Source organism: Trachemys scripta, chromosome 12 (assembly GCF_013100865.1).
Source record: "Trachemys scripta elegans isolate TJP31775 chromosome 12, CAS_Tse_1.0, whole genome shotgun sequence".
NCBI lineage: Eukaryota > Metazoa > Chordata > Testudines > Emydidae > Trachemys > Trachemys scripta.
Window position 1 is genome coordinate 35086696 of NC_048309.1, and position 15033 is coordinate 35101728.

General features: G+C 43.6%; 1 protein-coding gene across 1 annotated transcript; it reads right to left on the minus strand.

Moving 5' to 3' along the window:
* Positions 1-1177: 1177 nt before the first annotated feature.
* Positions 1178-8430, minus strand: LOC117886114 (cytosolic phospholipase A2 gamma-like). Its single transcript, XM_034787752.1, has 7 exons — positions 8395-8430; positions 7950-8066; positions 5960-6102; positions 4318-4510; positions 2727-2845; positions 1978-2117; positions 1178-1254 (listed from the first exon to the last, which is right to left on the minus strand). The coding sequence occupies exons 1-7, from the start codon at positions 8428-8430 to the stop codon at positions 1178-1180; spliced, it is 825 nt and encodes a 274-aa protein (XP_034643643.1).
* Positions 8431-15033: the final 6603 nt, after the last annotated feature.

Sequence of the window (15033 nt, forward strand, 5' to 3'; positions counted from 1 at the left end):
CATTACCTGATCACTATTGTTTTCAAAACACCACCTCAAATCATGAGGCCAGTCCTTGAGCATGTTGTTCCCTTTAAAATTATCAGTAACCAATCATCTAGTTTTGGATTTGACACTCCTATACAAGGGGTGCGATGTCACCTACACTGGTATCAAGTTGGGGTAATTCCACCCCTTGCTAATCATTTGCTCCTGATTTATGCAAGTGTAAATGAGGCCAGAATTTGTCCCAAAGGCTAAGTATTTGCAAAATCAGAATGAAGTTCTAAACCAGGATTTCATCTAAACAGAAAGTTTCAAAGCTGCCTAAAGGAACTGTTAGTCCATAGTTTCATGGACTCACAGACTTTGAGACCAGAAGGCCGTTACATTTGAGAGACTGAGGTGCACCAGTAGCAGAGGTCCCAAGAATGGCAGGGAATGACTAGGTGAGACATGCCTATATAATCTCAGCAGCTGACTCGCACCCCATGCTACTGAGAAAGGTGAAAAAATTCCCAAGATTCTTGCCAATGTGACCTTGGGGGAAATTCCTTCCTGACCCCAAAACTGGTGATCGAGTGAACCCTGAAGATGACTCACCAACCAGGCATCAAGAAAGAGGATTCTCAGTACCACCTCAGAACATTTGCCTACCCCAGCTGGTGTCCCACCTTTAGCGGTGGCTGATTTCTCATGCTTCAGAGGAAGGTAAATAATAAATTATATTAATAATATGATTAATTATAATTAATAAAGGAGATTACAATTATGTATCAAGGAAGAAATTCCTTCCTGATTGCTGCCAGTGACTGGCTGAAGCCCTGAAGCATGAGATTAGATGATGCCCAACTCTTATTTACATTAATGGAAATTAGGATCCAAATCCCCTCATCAGTTAAGAAAATCTCAGCCCTAGATATAATAATCTGGAAATTATCTGGAATGCTGGAGATTATGAAAGGCAAAAATGAGAGTTGGATGCTCGGTCTCCCTTTGCCATCCTTGAAAATCCAACCCATCCACAACTGACAGACACCCATGGACTGCTTTAGGCTACTGCTAAAGCAGTGACTGTTTGACACATGACAGTATCACTGTGAATAACAGTAGGGCATTGGAATAATTGCTACAAAATGGTGTAGTAGCTCCTCCACTGGGGACCTGTTCCGACTCCACTGATGACCCGACCCTACCTTCAACACACAGAAATGTCAGTACCTATTAAATATTGTATGATTTCCTCCATGCTTCCAAGGGCATTCTCCCATAATCAAGAAAGAAAGAAAGAAAGAAAGAAAGAAAGAAAAGACTTTATTTACCACAGTGCAGCTAACAGCACATCAAGGTCTTTCCCTTTAATACTATGTAAAGAGTTGCCTGGACAGAAGCCCGATTAGCAGAAAAGTCAAGGGGACACTGGCAGGCCAGTTTCCCATGGGTTATGAGATTTTGCAGATTGATTCACACACTGATCCATAACTGAAAAATTTCCAATGTAATATTCCTTGCATCAGAAAATATTCTTTTCTCACAATTTAAACCTTCTAAGGAAACTTGTTGCTTTTGACAAAATTTCATTTTAAAAATAAATGTGAAATGAAGCAGGTTGACCTTATTGGAACAGAATGTTTCAATTTTTCATTTTGAAATGATCTTTCATTTCCCAATTGATTGGCTTTTATAATACAGTGTAAATGAAACTATAACAGACAATGTTTAAAGAGTAGAAATTGGAAGGCAACATTTCGATTGTATAGAATTGTATAGTCTCAGTGCCGGCGGGAGGGGAAGCATTGACTCTTAGGGGCACCCAGGGGTGGTGTGTAATTTTCCCAGATTGTTGGGTGGGGCTTGAACTGGTTTCTGTGTTATATTGTTAAGAGGGACCCCTGAATATTGAACCCAGACTTTGCTGCTGCCGACTCCACCTGGCAAAAGGGTTACATATCTATTGATCCTATTGATCGGCTTAGAAGAAGGGACTTCAATGCTTACCTGGCAGGTAGCAGATATTTTTCTCTTCCCTCTTTTCTTTCAAATCCCCATCCTTGAATTTGCTTCCAAAGTCTTTGGTGCACACAAATGCCCCCAGGCTGGGAAAGCCAGATTCATGGGGGGTGAATTCAAACCAGGTCCCTGTGAAATATAGATAGTGCCAGATTCTTGTTCTCCCTTTCTTGGCTGATGGCAATAATTTCTCAATTCCCATCCCCTCAATTTGTTTGCTCCACCAATGAATGCCACCTAATTTTTCAGTCTGTTCCTTCACCTATTGTCATTTTCATGCCATTTTCTGAGGTGACCTCCTCCATGTGGTATTTCCTTCCTAAGCCAGCATCTGCTGTCCTTGGATATCCCAGAAGTTCCTTTGTGGCCACCAGAGCCCCTCTCCACCCACCCTCCAGCCACCTATCACTAACTCGTACCCAAAGGTATAAAGGAAAAATTAGTCATTTTCTTAAGTTTTCCAAGTTCTTTTCATTTTCAAAATTGATCCTTTTTAAAATTCATTGAGCAATTTATCACAAACTTACTTGATAGACATTTGTATTGAAAATGTTTTCAAAGTCCTACTGAAACAATTATGGGAATTTTTCATTTTTTGACAAACCTGGTTTATTTGGAAAATGAAGAACATCAATAACCATTTTGATAAAGTCATTGATAATTTTTTTTATTTAAATTGAGAGAGAGAGAGAGTTGACAGGTTTATGCAAAAAAAAAACCCCACATTTTTTTTCTTATCTGGGCTGTTTTCACCTGCTTTATCCAATTGGTTTGCTTCTATTGAAGCATAGATGGGGTAAGGATTGGTCCCATTTGTGGAGGTATCCTTGTGTTCAGATAACTTGGTCTTATCATACTGGAAAGGTAAGAATTGATTAGAGCAGAAAGACGCACATTTTGTTGATGTTCCCAGCAATTCATCCCTGACTAATTAGTTCAGGCTAGGAATTAGAAAGACCCTTTTTGTTGAGAGCATCATCATCTATGTCATTGTTCCCTCATTCTAGTGTGCACTGTATGGACAAACAACAGAGAATTTACAGGAATTAGGCGCAGATTTCCAACAATATTTAGGCACCTAAAGATGCAGATTGGCACATAAAGGGCTTTTCAAAAGCACCTAAGCAAGAGCCTTAGGATACATCTATCCTGGAGAAGGAAGGTCAGATTAACAGCTTGAGGAGACACAGCCGCATTAGCACAGTATGAATATTGGTGTAGCTGCAGCAACAGGAGCAGAGGGAGGGGCTAACCCCGCTGGGTTCGTGCCTATGGTCTCCATCAGAAATCAGGTGGGTGTGTCTCCTCCAGCTGGGAATTACACTTCCAGCTCCAGTGGAGACAGAGCCTCAGTTCCATCAAAATTAATAGTAATTAGGGAGCAGTAAAGCCAGGCAAAAACTTATTAGTGAATAATAAATTCAATGATAATTTCATTTTCAGAGCATTGAAATTATTTGTGAATTCAGGTCAAATTTGGTGAATTCTTTCATCTGAGAAAAAAATTGTGAAAAAGTCTAAATTGTTTATTTCAACTACTTTGAAATGAAACATTTCAATTTGTTTTGTTTTGAAATGGTATTTCGTTTGAAAATTTAGCTAAATTTAAAAAACGGGAAAAAAAATAAACAACTAAAAAATGACCTGAAACCTACCAAAAATAGTTTTGGATTGAATAATCTTTTAGAAAAACATCCAATACTCATTAAAAAATTGTCAGCAATGAAGAATCTACCGCAACCCTTGATCAATAGTTTCAATAGTTAATTTTTCTCACTGTCAAAAATGTACACCTTCTTTCCAGTCTGAATTTCTCTAACTTCTAGCTATTGATCATGTTAGACCTTTTCTCTGCTAGAATGAAGAGCCCATTATTAAAAATTCAAGACCATGATTGAGACTTTCATATCTTTGAGCTCCCTGTTATCAATTCATATTCTGGAAAGTCAAGGATTTGGGGATCAGATGCTAGGTTGAGATTGTCAAAACATCCTAAGGGATTTAGAGGCCAAATTCCCACTAGTTTTAATGGAAAGGGGGTATCTAAATCCCTTAAACAGTCTTGAAGTCCTCATTTTAGAAATGTTCAGATACCGCAATGATCTTTGAGAGCTCGTGGTATGATGCTGAGATTTATAAAGTTGCCAAAGGGTTGAGATAGCTTTAAAATATTAGCAGGAGTTAATATCCTTCCACTCTTTTGCTCCTGAATCCCAAGTACAGTGGAGAGAGAGAAAGAGAGAGAGAGAGAATCAACAACAAAGGAATATATTAAGTAAATCCGATGTTTTTTCAGTGGAACCACTCTGTATTTACACAGCAACCCACCTGCTTCAATGCAAGATAGACAAAGAAAGAGGCCCAGTCATCAGTCAGAGAGAAGAGCTCATCTTCAGCTGCCTGTGTCGCAGTCGCCTTTTGAATATCACATTGAGGATTGGAAAGTGTCTCACACAGGCGTTCTTCCAAGTCCTGCACTTTCTCTGTCCAGTCCTTCTCTTTGAAGAGGAAAGACATGCACCTTTCAATGAACCAGAACAGATATGGCTGAGACTGAGAGAATAGGATGGGATGTTCCACCTCCCCCTTTTAATCTTCATATCTTTTATTTTTCATGCAGGGTTTCTAATTATCAGCCTGGCATTGTAACAAATCTGTGACTTAAGGACTTCATCCACGGCTGTCTGTCACCATGGCCACTGAGAAATTCATGGCAATAAAAGGGATAGAGCTAAGATCCTCTGCTGAAAGCCAAGGCCCCTGCCACTCTGAGCTATGGAGAAACTCCATTAGCTGCTTCTCTAGGACCTGTGATGCATGCTAAGTAATTCTGACTCTAACCAGCAGAGGTCAGTGGTGAGCGCACTAATCCGGCCATTATAAGTATGATCAGACCCGAGGGCCCTTCTTGAGCCAATGGGGAAACTACATGGCAGTACAGGGTGTATGACATAGGGAGAAACAATTAAGGTCTCACCCAGTAGAGGTCAATGGTAACACACACACACACACACACTGCCCTTTTCACTAGGCCCCCGTCACTCACCCCAATGGCTGAGTGAGGTGCTACGTAGCAGGCACAGAGACTGATTCTGGCCCTGGTTGATCAGCTAGAAGTGTCGGAAGATTTTCCTTTCCCACCTCTTTCTCCGTGGACAACTCCACTCTTCTTCCTTCCTCCCAAGCCCCAATACTGGAGACCTGTTTCACTCTTCCCTCTCCTTCCCTCTGTGTATTCTCCATCTCTTGGTAAACCCCAATGAACCCAAAACCCTTAACAACCCCCACAAATTGCCCTTTTCTCACTGTTCCCACTGCTGGAAGGCTATCCTCTGTCATCTTGGTTGCTGTAAATATCACTTGTCTAGTCTCCACTGAGCCTCGCTTCTCCAGCTCTTGAGTCTGCCCAGAATGTCCCTGAATCTTCTAACCATGTCATCCAGTGCCTGGGTGCCCAGCATTAGATCTCCATGCCTGGCCAGAAGGCAGATGTCGAGTGAGCAGGAACTGGGTTAAGGCTCAAGACACCTACATTCTAGTCATTTAGGGTGTGTCTGCCCTGCACTCAGAGATGTGACAGCAGCATGTGTAGACAGACCTGCACTAGCTTTGATCAAGCTAGCTTGAGTGCCAATTGCAGTGAAGCTGCAGCAGCATGTATTTCACTGAGGGTGAGCTGCCTGGGTATGTACTCAGGGTCCAGAACAGGCTGGTACAGCCCATGTTGTAGCACCAGAGCTTCACTGCTATTGGTTACTGAGCTAACAAGGTTAAAGCTACCTCAGGTATGTCTATGCATGCTACACCATTCACCCTGATAGCAGTGTAGGCACACACCTAGGTGCTTCTCAAAATCTCACTCATAATGCCTTGAAAATGTGCAGAGCTAATTAATAATAAGAATGCCTCAGTGACCACCAACTCTGTGAAGAAAACTGGTACATTCTCACTTCTACTAACATGCACCTACCAGGTGGAACCCGATACCCCACACAGATACATGACAGCGTCCAACAGGCCCTGCTTCTTCAGGTCCACCAAGGTTCCCAGAAGGGCTATCATGGCCCGCTGACCTCCGCCTGATCCTAGCATGGCAATATTGGGCATCTTATCCTGGGGGAAGGAAAAAAGGGAATAACAAATGAACTAGCAATGCTGAGTGATCTCTGTTATGAAGCCCTTGGTACAGGTCCATTCAAGAAATTCACAGAGAAAGCCTAAAGTTCCAAGACTTGTTTGCCTGATGTTAGGAAGCATCCTTATCAGGTGCCCAATGACCTGTGTCCCATCCTCAGTCAAGAGCAAATACATCTTATCTGCATTTTCAGCCATAATCATACAATGGTAACCCTTAGGGCTCTTTGAAACTCTGGGCCTTCGTGCTTAAAATCCTTTGCAACAACAGACAGAACAGGACCAGAATTTTCGAATGGATGCAGGTAAGGGCCTAGAGGGCATTTCAAAAGCACCTAAGTAATTTAGGTGTCTAACTCCCTTTGATTTCCATTGGACTTCAAATATGGCTCAAATTTACTAGTGCTCTTTACTGTGCTCCATGTTCATGCCCCTTACTCTCCATGATTCACGGGAGTGAGTTTCTTTGTTTGAACAAATGTGTGTAATGTAGAAGGACTACTCTTTGTGTCCAAAATATAACATATGAAATGCAGCTGCTCAAGAAATGATTTTTATTCCTATACAAATTTGCTTTCTTTTTTGGAAGGGGTAGAGTCTCTCCAAAATATGAAAACCCAGAAAATGATCACCCCATCGCCTATCTACTACCCAGTAAATTTTTTGGTGCTCTTTATTTCAAAAGCTTTTGATTTTTTTCTCAAAAATGAGCATTTCTGTTTTCAAAAAATAGCAATTTTTCATTACAATGTGTTGAATGCAAAAAGTCAGCCCACTGTAGTACTAATGTGTTGAATGCAAAACGTTAGCCCAAGTGAGTCACCAGTGGAGACTGAACCTTGAGCACCAAAAAACCAAGGTCACTCTCCCTAGTGCTGAAGGAAGAATACTGTGAGGAGGAAGCAGTGGAAGATTCTTAGGCTGACATTTGCAAAGCCCTCAGAGGGCACATGTTCCCAAATATGTCAGGTCCACAGGAGTTTGCATCCCTCCAAGGACCATCACTTTTCAATGATCCTGGGAAATTCCTCCCATGTCTCCACCATGCCAGTTAACAATGTAACCACAGGGGGTGGGCAGTAGGAGTTGGCTTTTACCCTCTGTGCAGTTCAACCAGCAGAGGGGGCTGTCATACATGTAGAAAGTATGTTACACATTCACTATTCATTACTGATATTAATACTAAGTCAGACAAGTATCAATAGCTCACTCAACTCTCTATCCATCTAAGCTATTGCTTCTCAACCTATTTACCATTGTGGGCCACATATGCAGCTCTCTATGTGTTATGTGGTTTGGGGGTTGAAAACCACTGCTTTAATGCAATCTATGCACTACAGTGACGGCTCTAATGTCCCCGTCCCCTCTGTTCTCTGCTGCAAGCTCTGTCTGGCATCAAAATCTCAGCAGTATATACATACACATACACATACACACACACACACACACACACACACACAGAGCAAAGGGGATATAGTAAGCACTGATTGAATTCACATGAGCATGCAGCTCTCTAAAGGTTAACCCCAGCAAGTCCCTTATTGCATTCTAAGTGTATTACTCCTTTAGCCGAAGGGGTAGGGGCTTGTGCTTTTAGCACTGAAGGTCCCCAGTTTTGAGCCCTGCCAAAAGTCATAAGGTTTGTATGTCTGTGGCCATTGGTTGCCCTCTGGTGCTTTGGGAATGTTGTATTTCAAGGGGAATATCTCCATGGGGCAGGATTTTGGAGGCATTTCCTCCCACTGTACCAGGCATCTCAGTCACCATCCACGTGGCTAACACGCTAGATTGTTCTCCTTAGCACTATGGGCATGATGGGCCCCTACTTCAATACAGGCAATGTTAAGGCTCTTGAGGCACTCCAGGACTTTCACCTTTCTCTTCTCAGTGGCTTTTTTCTCACCTTCCGAGAGCTCATGGGAAAGCCGGACACGTCCATCATCCTGCCAAAAATAAAATGCCAATAAAATACCTCATCTCTCCAAAGGCTGCCAGGGAGTGGAGATGTAAAGTCTGGGTGCACTGGTCCCTCAGAGGTTACCCAAGATTCACTCTTTATATGCGTATGGTGGCTGTACCTAGAAGCCAAAGTCAGAAGTAGAGCTGGGCAAATGACTGATTTTTTTGGCTCCCTGGAAGTTCTGAGAAATTGGGGGAGGGAACAATCAGTTTGGGTCAAACCGAATCCAAAAATTGCAACAAGTTTTGTTAAACTGAAAGAAATCTAATTTGGGTCGAACAAAACAAGATTCTGTATCACAAAAAAATTACCTTTATGAATTGAGAACTTTCCTTAGCTTCTGCCATATTTCCCCGTAGAGCTCCTGGTGATGTGGAATTCTTCCTGCAATGGCAAATGGACTCTTCAGGGAGCACCCAGATGGGCGGACCAAGTCAACCTCTAACAGCTGTTTTCTTCTTTCTGTATCTGTTTCAGAGAAAAGGAACATTTAGTATAGCTCCATCAGGATACCGAGTGGGAATTGCAAAGGAGTCTAAGAGAGTTAGGAGCCCAAATCCTACTGAATCTCAGCCTGGAAATGTAAAAGAAAATAAGCTAACATGGAGCTTGGTGGTTCAGAGGTTCCACTTTCCAAATATAAATAAGAAGAGATGGAATATGGTTGGTGTTGTATCAGGTTCAGATTTAAACAAATAAAACAAAAGGCAAACCCTAGTAATAACATTTCTCTCCTGCTACAGCCAAAAGTCATGATGGCTCAGGTTCCCCAACCTGCCCTTCTGATACAGTTAGTTACAACCAAAGATGGAAACAGTTGTTGTTAAGATGCTTTCCAAGAGATGCAGTTGGAAAAGCAGACTCACAGATTCATCAGTGTCTGCTGGCTGGGGGTAGTGTGGTTGCAAGGTTGTGGCTAACAGAAGTCAGGATGCCCTTGTGCAAAGTTCCCAGCTAGCTCCAAGTAGCTACTGAGTCACAGTATATATCATGCTGAGTAGGGGTTGGGCCACTCCATTATCTATCATGCTAGCTCTTGCATTGTTATTAACCCAACGATACAGGACTGCAAGTCATAATGAGCAAGCAATGGCAGCCACAGCGCCTGGGAAATTGCTAGAGCTGGTTGTTAAAATTCTGATGAGAGATGTGTTTGGCTGAAATTCGCAACTGTTGTCAAAATAAACACATGTGGGGGAAACTGGCAACTTTCAGAACTTCCTGGCTTCCTGCCAGCTTGCCAACCCACCTCTTCAACATGGGGCTGAATGAGCTGGGCCTTGAGGCTCCTGGAGCTAGATTGACAAAGGGACATAGTCATTATCAGGCCTAACTTTTAGGCACCTGACAAATCATTGGGATTCACCAAGTCTGAATGGGAAGAGCGAGAGGCCTCAGAATGGGATCCACAAAAGCCAGCCCATTAAGATAGCCAATGGGAGGGCATGTCCAAAACATTGCCCCTCTGAGGGAGTTTGGTGCCCGCCTCGGCTTAAGATTGTTGGCTGTGAGCCCTCGCCTGGAGTCCACCACCTAAGGCAGGGGTAGCCAACCTGAACTTGAGAAGGGGCCAGAATTTACCAATGTACATTGCCAAAGAGCCACAGTAATATGTCAGCAGCACCCATCACCTCCCCGCCCCGCTTCCAGCGCCTCCTGGCCACCGGCAGCCCCTCCGATCAGCACCTTCCTCTCCATCCTTGCACCTCCTGATCAGCTGTTTCCTGGCATACAGGAGGCTCTGGGGAGAGGGGGAGAAGCAAGGGCATGTCAGGATCAGGGGAGGTGGTGGGAAGGGGTGGAGTGGGGGCAGGGCCTGTAGCAGAGCTAGGGGTTGAGCAGTGAGCACCCCCTGGCACATTGGAAAGTTGGCGCTTGTAACTCTAGCCCTAGAGTCGGTGCCTATACAAGGAGCTGCATATTAAATTCTGACGAGCCGCATGTGGCTCCAGGGCCACCGGTTGGACACCCCGACCTAAGGGGAGGGGAGGAGTTGAGCCTTGCTCATACTTGTTGGCCCCATAGCTAGGGTACTCACCTGAGATATAGGAGTCCCCCGTCTGCCAGAGGAGAAGAAGGGATCTGCATCTCTCAGGTGAGTGTCTTAACTACTGAGTTAGGGGACATTCTGAGGCAGGGGTCCCTGCCTGAAGTAGTTCCACTCTGGATGAATAATTTGTCAGGGAAGCAAGAGGTACATTTTCAAGCCACCAGGCTATAGAGTTTCTCACTCTACTTCCCCCTCACCTGCTTTATTTATCCAAAGTTAAACAGCTTCAACAGGTGAGATTGAGGAGCCCCCAGATCAGCCCGTGCTATAGTGGTTAGGACACTCGTGCAAGAGACAGCAGAGCCCTGTGCAAATCCCTTCTCCCTCAGGCAGAGCAGGTACTTAAACAGGCCTCTCTCACATCCTAGGTGACTCCCTAACCACTGGACTAAAAGTGAGGAGGGAGGCAAGTTGAGTTCCTTCCCCCAGGGGATATTTTGTGTGGAGTTCAGCAAGCTCAGAGCGCACTTGCTGGGTTTTCCCCTGCAAGTGAGTTAAATAGAGGAACACCTGTCTTCCGCTGGGTTTTGCATCACTCTGGGGCATAGGCATCTGACACCCAGAGTCCAGTAGCTGTGCACATGCCCAGATGCAGAAACATATACACCAAGGGAACTTTTGCTACAAAAATGTAGGTGCTGTGTGAGTTTAGGTGCCTCTCGGATTCAGCGGCAGCTGAGCAGGAGATTTATGAATCTCAGTGAGGTCTAAATCTGGTATTTGGGCCAATGGTACCAACTGGGGGGAATGGGGAGGGTGACCCCCCCAAAAAAGCTTTTTAATTTGCATCACCATCCCGCATCCCAAGTTTTTGCATTTGCTCAATGTTGCATAGTTCACAGGGTTGGGGAAGGGGCATGACCCGGCTACTTTTAAGCAATGGTCCTGAAGTAAATCAGTACAGCTGTTCTGGTGGCATGGGTACAATGCCATTGAAATTTGATTTGGCCACCCTTCTGTACAGATGAAGAGGTAGCTAGGCCTAATTTCAGAAAGTGGTGTCGCGACCTAATACTTTGCACCTGTGCAGCCAGCCTTTCAGAGTCCTGGTTCCTTAGGTATCTGCCTGGTTGGAAAACAGGGAGGTGAGAGCCTGCAAGTCCTGGATCACCACTCCTCAGTGGCCCAGGTTCTTGGCACCCTACCATGCAGATTTCCCCCGCAGCGGGGGATCCAGGATTCTGAGAGTACGCAGGTCTGGGACAGCCTGCCTGGCAGACTGCTCCTGAGCTAGGCTCCATTCCCTCCCATTGAATATTCTGAAATTTTGTAGGTTTGTTCCTCATTGCGAAGTATCTAAATCTTCTGCCACACAGAATTACCCTCTGTCTACCGAGCTCGCAGTGCTGCAGAAAGTTACACACAAGGTGGATGGCATGGGATGTGTTTGCAAAGAGGAGAGCAGGTAACTAGCATGGATAGTGGGAGGTGGCTCATGTGGATCTTCTTCCAAGGTGAAGAGAGGCTGCAATGAGGCACTGACATTTGTCACCCTCCGAAAGCACACTCCTCCTATCTTGGGCCCCTTGCCCTTCCCTGTTGTGGGGTGGAATCTTGTGCAATTCTTTCCCTCTTATTGCAGGACTAGGATACAGTACCCTGTATACAGGAATCCCTGATCACCCTGCAGGTGTGGTGGGACAAGCTAAGTTAGACACACTTAAGAGGCAAGTACAAAAACAAATGTTGTTTGGAATAAATGGGACAAGAGAGTAATAGATGTTCACATGATCCTGTTGCTGCATGACACTAAATAGCTAAACATAGTATGGGGTTTTGAGTACAGAGACCTCAGCCTGGTTAGTCCCATGGCAAACACACCATTAAGAATTATTAGAACCATTTATAAAAGGTACAGAAGAAGAAAAGAAAACACGATGCATTTAAAATATAAAACACTAAGACTTTTAGTTTAATAACATTCTTTGTTTCTTTTCTCTTTGGCTGTGGAAATTTTATATGGAAACCTCTCTGTCTGACAGTTGTTTATAGAAGCAAAGAATCATAGAAGTTTAGGGTTGGAAGAGACCTCAGGAGGTCATCTAGCCCAACCCCCTGCACAAAGCAGGATCAACATCAACTAAATCATCCCAGCAAGGGCTTTGTCAAGCCGGGCCTTATAAACCTCTGAGGATGGAGATTCCACCACCTCCCTAGGTAACCCATTCCAGTGCTTCACCACCCTCCTAGTGAAATAGTTTTTCCTAATATCCAACCTAGACCTCCCCAAATACAACTTGAGACCATTGCTTCTTGTTCTGTCATCTGCCACCACTGAGAACAACCAAACTCCAACCTCTTTGGAACTCCCCTTCAGGTAATTTAAGGCTGCGCCCCTCACTTTTCTCTTCTGCAGACTAAACAAGCCCAGTTCCCTCAGCCTCTCCTCGAAGGAAGATATTAAATATGGCAATTAAAGATGGTAATAACTGTCCTTCTTAGGGAAAGGGAAAAGAAAAACTTAGTTCTGATGGCCTGGCGCTGTCATTGTATCTGCTGTTGTTAAAGTTTGATCTTGCTCCAAACACACAAAAGGGGAGAAAAATGAACATCAGCCAGAGAAAATGCAGCTTCCATCGATGGTGTTGACTTCCATTTGCAGCTTCACTAATGAAGAAACACATGCACAGCATATGGTCTTAACAGCCACAGTAAACAGAACTGTGTGAATAATGTTTTTGTTCACGTGTCTGAACTTATAAATCTAAACCAAAATTTGTCTTGAGTTAATCTGAAGTAAACATTTTTCAAAATTTTAAATGAAACAAAAAATAATGGATTTTTTTTTTCAAAATTGAGAGAAATTCCTACATAAAATGTCTTTCTGAAACAAAAAGTAAAATATTTCATTTAGGAATTGCCAAAATGAACCATTTCAATATTTCCAATATTTTCTTTTCTTTTTTTTTTCTGAACTTGCAAATTGTTTTAGTTGACCTGAATCTGCATTTTTTTGGTTAAAAAAAAAATCACATGAAATTTTTCAGCCAGCTCTAACTCTGAGACCTGGCAAACTTGTACCAGTGTTGGGCAGTTTAAGATCAAAATTGCATCTGCCTCTCTGCTCATGGGTTTACAGCAGTGTTGTAAAAGAGCCAGTCCTAGCCAGCTAACCCAGACTAACATTCAATCAATGGCAAAAAGAGAGAAATGGGAAAGAGAAGAAAGAAGGTGGGGAAGTAAAAGGATGCACAAGGAGAAGGAATGAGAGCAGGAAACCAAGTCTCACATGTCAGGTGCTGTTCAGAACTTAACTAAAGCCGGTGGAGATGGCAATGTTGTTGATTTCCTTCTCTTTGACCTTGTCAAATCAGGCCATCTGTCAGGATCAGGACAATGAAGGCCTAAGAGTGTCATAGAGGATCTGGGGGTCCCAGGAGATGGTTGGAATGTCAGCCATGATGGTGAATAACATAGCTGGAGTCCACGTACCTTAGGTGGAGTTACCGCAGGGTCTACGCTACCAGGGGTCGACGGGAGAAACTCTCCCATCAATTTACCTTACTCTTCTCTTCAGAGGTAGAGTACAGGGGTAGACCAGAGAGTGATCTGCTGTTGATTTGGCGGTTTTTCACTAAACCCGCTAAATCGACCGCCGGTGGATTGATCTCAAAGAGTCGATCCCAGCTGTAGTGTAGACCTGCCCTACATGAGCTGCAGACATACCCTTCACTGCAGCACTAGCTTGAGGCCTGACTTGAGTTTCACTCCAGCTGGGGCTTTTATCTCTTGAAATAAAATACGTTTTTATTGCAAAATCCCTCAATTGTGGAGTTTTGAATTGTACCCTGTTTTTTAAAACTGTCTTCACAATTTCAGGCAGAGCAGTTTCACTGGGTTATCTTTTTGGATTCTGGGCAATTTGATTAGGCAAAACTTTAAAAAAACAAAGTAACGCTATTTTTTAAAGAGCTCCTTTAACCACTTTGAAAGCTATTACAGGCCTTTGTACATTTTATTATTGTAAAAACCCTTCTTTCTCTAATATTGCTATTCCCCAGGAACTTACTTCTTCACAATTCTCATTCCTGTAAGCTATTTTTATGGGGAGGGGGGTTCTTACTCTGAAAGACATTTAGACAAAACATTACTAAAATCTTCCTGTAAGTTGTATCACAGAGATGATAGTTCTTTAGTGATGGAAATTAAGTAAACATAATTTTTTAAGATGTAAAAACATGCTTAAATTAGCTTCAAAAGTTTGTGATAGGAAAGACTGGAAACCAGGTGGGGTTCTACCCCAGAGAGGTGAAGAACAGGACCTCAGGGAGACTGAGGGCTCCACGGGGCAGCCCTGAACCATAATAATGTAAATAATCTCCATAAATGAAGGCTGGGTTATTTCAATTGCATCTGTGTCCGGGTTGCCCCTGGGCTTGTGACAACCCAATGCTGGGTCCCTGATCATGTGCAAAAGCCAGAAGGGTTTTATTTAGCATCTCCTGCTACACATACACACACACTGTCTCTCACACACCCCCTCAACACACACTCTTTCCCATACACTTTCTTTCTCACACACAAACACATTCCCGCAACACACATTCTCTCCCTCTCTCACACACATACACACAGTCTCCCTCACACACTTCCCCAAGACACATTCTCTCTCTCTATCTCTCTCTCTCTCTCACACACACACACACACATTCCCCCAATTCACCCTGTCACACACACACTCTTTCTCTCACACACTCCCCCAACACACTCTCTCTCTCACACACACAAACACAACATACACCCTCTCTCTCTTTCTCTCTCAAACACACACACAGTCTCCCTCACACACTCCCCCAACGCACACTCTTTCACATACACACACTCTCTCTCAAACACACACTCTCCCAACACACTTTCTCACACACACACACTCCCCGAACACACTCTTACACATAGTCTC

Excerpts from the sequence above, each read along its gene's own strand:
- LOC117886114 (XM_034787752.1), bottom strand. The coding sequence starts at position 8,430 with ATGGCAGAAGCTAAGGAAAGTTCTCAATTCATAAAG. Across the intron at positions 4,511-5,959 it reads GGGGTATCGGGTTCCACCTG|GTGCATGTCTTTCCTCTTCA; the intron begins GTAGGTGCATGT and ends GTTCATTGAAAG. Across the intron at positions 2,118-2,726 it reads GCAGGTGAAAACAGCCCAGA|GACCTGGTTTGAATTCACCC; the intron begins TAAGAAAAAAAA and ends ATATTTCACAGG.